The sequence below is a fragment of the Aplysia californica genome, unplaced genomic scaffold (genome assembly GCF_000002075.1).
Source record: "Aplysia californica isolate F4 #8 unplaced genomic scaffold, AplCal3.0 scaffold00749, whole genome shotgun sequence".
NCBI classification, from domain to species: Eukaryota; Metazoa; Mollusca; class Gastropoda; order Aplysiida; family Aplysiidae; genus Aplysia; species Aplysia californica.
The window spans coordinates 229,314-236,841 of NW_004798019.1; the positions used below are offsets into that span (position 1 = coordinate 229,314).

General features: G+C 41.0%; 1 protein-coding gene across 4 annotated transcripts in view; it reads left to right on the forward strand.

The window, feature by feature from the left end:
- The window catches only part of LOC101858067 (DNA ligase 3), a 30,502-nt gene that overhangs the window by 18,266 nt on the left and 4,708 nt on the right, over positions 1 to 7,528 (forward strand). For all 4 annotated transcript variants that reach the window (XM_013088472.2, XM_005109120.3, XM_005109119.3 and 1 more), the window contains exons 14-19: positions 600 to 687; positions 1,725 to 1,802; positions 3,072 to 3,195; positions 3,572 to 3,726; positions 4,792 to 5,001; positions 5,677 to 5,922. In XM_013088472.2, coding sequence (XP_012943926.1) covers positions 600 to 687; positions 1,725 to 1,802; positions 3,072 to 3,195; positions 3,572 to 3,726; positions 4,792 to 5,001; positions 5,677 to 5,922 — 901 coding nt within the window. The remainder of the gene's footprint in view (positions 1 to 599; positions 688 to 1,724; positions 1,803 to 3,071; positions 3,196 to 3,571; positions 3,727 to 4,791; positions 5,002 to 5,676; positions 5,923 to 7,528) is intronic.

A 7,528-nucleotide genomic window follows, 5' to 3' on the forward strand; every position in this document is an offset into this window, starting at 1 on the left:
GGGGAGCTCATCAACTGTTTCATTAAGATGAAGTATACGTCCATGTCTTTCCAGACATTCTTGCCAGTTTTAACCTCTTCACTGCTGTACAGAATGGTAATATTAAAAGGTTTGGGATTATTAAATGCAAATAAGACGAAGCAACTTTTGTGATGGCTTCTCAAGGGAGTGTCTTGTGGTTTTGCTGAGCAGTTTTTCCTAGTAGTGAAAGAGTTAAAGGTTGCAAGTCAAAATTTGTTTTCATTCTGGCTTAACGCTTATACTAAAAGGTCCAACTGTTACTGCTACACCACAGACACTTGAAAAACAGTGATTATGAGCCTTTTATTTTACTCCATTTGATTGTTGGATATATTTTTTATTTATTCCCCCTTCCTGAGTGTTGTGATGAATAAAGTTTTGTCGATCTAAACAAGAGATCATTTAAACACAGCCCATGGAATTTTGCCTCCAATTAATGTTTTGTTGGGGTAAAATCCTCGATGCCAGACCAATCAGTGTTAAAAATTTTTTTTCCAATTTGAAACATGTCTTGATCAGATTATAAAGTTCTTTTCCCTATCCCTGTCCTTTCCCTCTTCTTTTTTCACGAATTATAGATCGATCAAAGAGAGAAGAAAAATCTTGGAAAAGAATATGTCTGTTGTGAAAAATCGGGTGAACTTATCAGAGATTAAACGCATAACGGTGAGTCTTTTATGTATTTGAATGACCCTTGTAAGGTGGTCTTCTTGGCGTGAGCTTCTTTACTTATTAACTTTTAATGGTTGAGGAATTGCTATTGGCTGTCATCATCATCATCATCATCTTCATGTTTGTTACCTTTGTTGTTTGTGTAGTTGCTGTGGTCTGGGCTGTTGTGGAAGGGCCTGTAATGGAAGCTTAAACATAATATATTGTATCAAAGTGCAAGACCCATGCAAAATCTTTGTTTGAACTAAGCTACTCTGGTTATTTTATAGTTCAGTTAGGAATACCCTGAGGTACATATAGTGTGATCTTGGTTTAGATGAGATTGGGGGAGAGATGTATAATGCCATTTTTTTCTTCTAGCGGGGGAGGGTGCAAAATCATACACTAGAACCTGTAGACATATCTTGTTCTCTTTTCTACTGAATTATCCTTTGAGGGTCTGTTCTTGTAAGAGGGTCGCTTTCCAAATGACCTATTTATGTTATATAAGAACAAGAAAAAAAAACAAAAACACTTTGACCTATGATATATTTGACATAAGTATGAATAATTTCCACGAAACGTACAGTTTTTCCTCCTGTATACCTCTGGCAACAGTTTTCTTTCTTGTTTTTCCATTTTGGTGCGCTTTGCTGTTGCCATGTGTGTTTACTCGACATATTGCAATTTCTAGTGTAGCAGTCACTAGTCACTCAGTGTACGAGTATAAATTTCCTTTTCTTCTTCTTTTCAATCGCATTACATTTGAAGACCAGTGTCTGTCATGTACTGAGCCATCCTGTTTAGTTCCTCTGCTGGCCCATGAGTAGCTTTTTCTGTAATGTTAATGAGGTTGGCCACGTTTTTTGTCTTAGGGCTCTGTGGGTATAGACTTCTTGTGTTTGAGGCCTTCTGTGTGATTCCGTCAGGCAATAAAAAGTCATGTTGCACTACGGTCTTCATGAACTTGTAGCTCGCTTTCTCTTTTTTCGCGTTTACTTCTTTGCAAAATGTGGAATGGGTTCTTACATCTGAATGTTTTTGTTGTTTAGAAACCGGGTGATCTCCAGGACTTGATGTCTCGTGTGTTCAAAGAGGGACTGGAAGGTCTGGTTCTCAAAGATGTCAATGTGAGTTGTATTGTCATATATATTTTTCGTTGTTGGGTTTTCAAATCCAAGTTGTTGTTTTTTTACTTCTATCAACCCGATTTAACGGGTGGTCGGAGGGAGCCACTGGTAGGTACTACTTCTTTATTTCCCCTCTGTTGTTACTGTCTGTCTGTCTGTCTGTCTGTCTGTCTGTCTGTCTGTCTGTCTGTCTGTCTGTCTGTCTGTCTGTCTTACTTTTTCTCAGCACTAAATGACCTCTATTCTACTGTGTGGTTGTGCTTCTCTTTACTCAAACAAAACAAACAAAATCAACCCTGTTTAGATCATTTAGGTTTTGACCCTATCTATCAAGGCTAGCCTGGGCTGAAAGAGGGGTACAACGTTCCAGCAGGAAGACCATGATATTCAATGAAAATTGTCCCCACTCGAGAATTTAACTCAGATCTTCTGTGTGCTAAGGCGAAGCATCTTCTGTTACACAAGATGCAATAGGTACTGTCAGTTTTAGTTTAGTAGAGGTTTTACGGAGCTCGCAACTGCATAAGGTCATATGAGCACCAGAAGATTAGAGGTGTTACAAGAGAGTAACAAACACAAAAAAGAAGGAGGGGAGATAAAGACAATAGATGTTTGATAGGAAAGAGGAAGCATAACCACACCAGAGCACCCGCCAGCCACCCACATAGGTACTGTCATGGGGAAGCTTCTTCTTTTTCAAAATAAAATTTTTGAATTTACAGTTATTCTCATTCTTTTTCTCATGTTTTGTACATGTCTTTAGTTTTGAAAGAGAGGGAAAATTTGATAGAAGAGTCAGGTGAGAAAGTTCAAAGTGAATTTAAAAGTGTGAGAGGCACGAAATGTTGCATGTTCATTTTCATGTGCTGACTCTCACAATTGTGTAGACCCACTCAAAAGACTCCAAGAGAGTCAAAGACGGACAGAGAGCAAACTGTATGATAGTCAGTGTGACATGGATTTTAGTGTCTGTCTCAATGGTGAAGGTTTATTTAAGATTTTTGTAATTTCCAATGTCATAAGATCCCGCTATTTGGACCTGGAGACTTTAATCTTCATTTTTTTAAATGTTTGAATTCCTCCTCCCCCAACTCCCTCCTCTCTCCTCCCCCTCCACTTTCCTTCCCCCACCCCTCCCTCTCCACTTTCCTTCCCCCACCCCTCCCCTCCTCCCTCCCTCCCTCCTTGTCCCTTCTCCCTCTCCCTCCTCCCTCTCCCTCCATCCTGCGTCCCCCCCCGCCCGCACACACACCATCACCACCACCATAGAGTATTTACGAACCAGGCAAGCGTCACTGGATGAAAGTGAAAAAGGACTATCTGCACCAGGGCAGCATGGCAGACTCTGCTGATCTGGTGGTGCTCGGGGCTTATTTTGGCACAGGGAACAAAGGTTGGTGTACTATGTGCCCTATGAGCTGTTTTGTTTCAGTTTTGTTTTTATAAGAGTTTTACGACACTTGCAAAATCACAATTTGGTGTTATAAGTGTTGAAGATTAGAGGTGTAACAGGAGAATAAAATACAAAGAAAGGAAAGAGGAGAGAAAAAAAGAGTTCCTCCAAAATTTGAATTCTAATTTTTTCATAAACTTGTCACAGTTTCACTTTGCTTTTTTCACACAAGTAGGGTAACTGATCAGGCTTTCGATTTAGCAAATTAAAAAAATGTGGCGCTAAAATGAATAAAAAGGTGTTCTGTCAGCTTACGGCAGTGTTTCCTAGTAGCGTGGGTCTTTTTGTGGTTATTATACGTTCTCTTTTTGCCCAGGTGGCATCATGTCCATATTTCTGATGGGCGTGTATGACCCAGACGCTGGCCGCTGGGTGACCGTGTCCAAGTGTGGCTCGGGCCTGGACGACAAGATGCTGGAGACTCTGAACAAAGAGCTGGACATGGTCAAGATCAGCAAAGACTTCTCTAAGGTAAAGAGTTGTCTTCTTTTTCTTCTTCTCCTCTTTTTCCTTCTCCTCTTCCTTCTTTTCCTTCTCCTCTTCTTATACTTCTTTTTCACTATTATCGTTGTTACTTTTTCATTTTCTTATTCTTCCTTGTTGTCGTCGGTGTCTCCTCTTCCTTCACTCCTTTTCTTCTTCTCCTCTTCCTCCTCCTCTTCGTCTTCCTCCTCCTTTTCCCTCTTCTTCCTCCTTTTCCCTCTTCCGATACTTCATCATCATCATCATCGTTGTTACCTCGTCATTCTCCTTTCTCCTTCTTCCGTGTTGTCATCAGTATCTCCCCTTCCTTCTCTCCTCTACTTCTTCTCCTCTTCCTCCTCCTTTTCCCTCCTCTTCTAGTACTTTTTCTTCTTCAACATCATCATCGTCATTGTTGTTACCTCTTCGTGGGTGGTTGGTGGGTGCTCTGGTGTGGTTTGCTTCTTCTTTCCTATCAAACATCTGTCGTCCTTATCTCCCCTTCTTCTTTTTTCTGTTTGTTACTCTTTTGTAACACCTAATCTTCTGGCGCTCAAAATTGACCTTATGCAGTTGCGAGTGCCGTAAAACCTCTTCCAAATCTTACCTCTTCATTTTCTCCTTCTTCATTGCTGTTGTCTGTGTCTCCTTTTCCTTCTCTTCCCTACTCTTCTGCTTCTCACCCCCTCTGGTGTGTTACTATCAGAGTTTGATGTTCAATTTGTCCCCGTGGTTTTATGCATCCCGCATAATTTAGCAATATTTGATCATTTTTTGCATAATTTCTGATTATTTTCCCTTATAATTCTTTGTTAAAATTAACAGGATCGCATAATTTCACATTTTTGGGCTCAGTTTGCATAATTTCAGAATTTTTCTTGCATAAAACGACGGGGACAGTTTAATTGGGAGGTCTTGCCTCTTTAATAACCTAACAGTGTTGAAAGGATGACAAGCTGGCTGGCTGTTCACCTTGCTATTTTCGGTTTTTAAGACTATTTTTGTAAGAATTGTAAAAGATGTAAAAGTAGGTTGTCTTTCATATTTGTGTCTTTTTCTCCTGTCTGTTCTAAGGTGCCAAAGTGGTTGCATATCAACAAGCCGCTGACTCCAGATTTTGTTGTGGCTGACCCCAAGAAGTCACCAGTTTGGGAAATCATTGGTGCTGAGTTCAGCAAAGCAGAGATCCACACAGCCAATGGGATATCTATCCGCTTCCCTCGAGTACAGAAAATACGAGATGATAAGACCTGGAAAGAGGCAACGGACCTTCCAAGATTAAAGGTAATTACCATCGAACAATCGCTTATGACCACCTGTCTAAGACAATCGCCAGCACAAATGACCGCATACAATTTTACTATATTTATGAGATAGTTTCAAGGGGGATTATAAAGTTTGGGTGGTTGAGGGACACTTAGATGGGGTTTTTTTTTCTTCTTTCTTTATTGAACATCTATTGACCATATCTCTCCTCCTTTTCTTTATTGTGTTACTCTTTGCTAACACCTCTATTCTTTGATATATGTATGACCTACTTATGTTGCAAGTGCCGTAAAACCCGCACTGAAACCAAAACAATTATAAAGTCAGTTCTTTGTTCAAACATTGATCACAGAGAATTAACAAAAGCAGCCTCAGTGCATTTTAAAAATTTGTACTATACCTGTGAAAGACCTGGATAGATGGAGTCAGGGAAACATTAACCACCCACGGCATCCCCCTGACCCAAGCTCTCCGGCTGGCGACATAGAGACGTCTCTTTCTTCCCGCGACACCCAAAAGGGTATGAGCGGCGGAGAAAAGTAAAGTAAAAGTAAAGTAAAGTACTATACCTGTTGGCACCTTTGTTTTCACAGAGTGCTTTGTGCAGACATTAAGACTGCAATTTTGAATAGATTATAATAGATAACCTAGGGTTTTCAATGATCTTCTGGGTTTTTTTTTTCTCTCTTCCAGAAATTGTTTGCCGAGTCCAAGGAGAAGGCAGACAGTGATTTGATGAGAGCAATGGGCAAAGGAGGTGATGATGATAATGATGACGGTGGCAGCGAGACGGAAGACGATGGTGATAATAGTGGAGAGGAAAACGGAAGAAATGGAGATGCCACTGGTGCGACAAGAATAAGCACGCCTGGCAAAAAGGGAGAGAAGCGACGTGCCAGCGATGATGTGAGCGAGGAGAGTTCTCCGCCCAAAAAGCAGGTACTGCAAAAAGTTGATAGTGTTGGATACATTTTTATTATGTTTGATATTTTTTACTTGTTGGTGTTCATCAACTGTAGTTATGCATTGTTTGTTGAAATTTATGGCTTTGTGAGACACAGCATTGTTAGCTGTGAAGGTTTCAGGCTGGATGGCAATACCAACAATCTTCTCCTCCCTACCTCCCTCCTTGTCCCTTCTCCCTCTCCCTCCTCCCTCTCCCTCCATCCTGCGTCCCCCCCCGCCCGCACACACACCATCACCACCACCATAGAGTATTTACGAACCAGGCAAGCGTCACTGGATGAAAGTGAAAAAGGACTACCTGCACCAGGGCAGCATGGCAGACTCTGCTGATCTGGTGGTGCTCGGGGCTTATTTTGGCACAGGGAACAAAGGTGGGTGTACTGTGTGTGTCCTTGTGCCCTATGAGCTGTTTTGTTTCAGTTTTGTTTTTATAAGAGTTTTACGACACTTGCAAAATCACAATTTGGTGTTATAAGTGTTGAAGATTAGAGGCGTAACAGGAGAATAAAATACAAAGAAAGGAAAGAGGAGAGATGAGGACGATAGAAGTTTGATAGAAAAAAAGAAGACAACCACACCAAAGCACCCAACCACCACCCACCCTCTTGTTTAAGTTTGAGTAAAGATAAGTGATCTGAAGGAGCCACTCTATGCAGACAATCAAAGCATGATGTACTACTGTACTGCACTTTTACCACTGTTCTGCAGCAAGCTGACAAAACGCCATTTGAGGAAAAGTTTGTTTTTTTTCAGAGTAACTGTTTAAAGAAAAAAAGAGTTCCTCCAAAATTTGAATTCTAATTTTTTCAAAAACTTGTCACAGTTTCACTTTGCTTTTTTCACACAAGTAGGGTAACTGATCAGGCTTTCGATTTAGCAAATTAAAAAAATGTGGCGCTAAAATGAATAAAAAGACGTTCTGTCAGCTTACGGCAGTGTTTCCTAGTAGCCGTGGGTCTTTTTGTGGTTATTATTACGTTCTCTTTTTGCCCAGGTGGCATCATGTCCATATTTCTGATGGGCGTGTATGACCCAGACGCTGGCCGCTGGGTGACCGTGTCCAAGTGTGGCTCGGGCCTGGACGACAAGATGCTGGAGACTCTGAACAAAGAGCTGGACATGGTCAAGATCAGCAAAGACTTCTCTAAGGTCAAGAGTTGTCTTCTTTTTCTTCTTCTCCTCTTTTTCTTTCTCCTCCTCCTCCTTTTCCTTCTCCTCTTCTTATACTTCTTTTTCACTATTATCTTTGTTACTTTTTCATTTTCTCCTTCTTCATTGTTGTTGTCTGTGTCTCCTCTTCCTTCACTCCTTTTCTTCTTCTCCTCTTCCTCCTCCTCTTCGTCTTCCTCCTCCTTTTCCCTCTTCTTCCTCCTTTTCCCTCTTCCGATACTTCATCATCATCATCATCGTTGTTACCTCGTCATTCTCCTTTCTCCTTCTTCCGTGTTGTCATCAGTATCTCCCCTTCCTTCTCTCCTCTACTTCTTCTCCTCTTCCTCCTCCTTTTCCCTCCTCTTCTAGTACTTTTTCTTCTTCAACATCATCATCGTCATTGTTGTTACCTCTTCGTGGGTGGTTG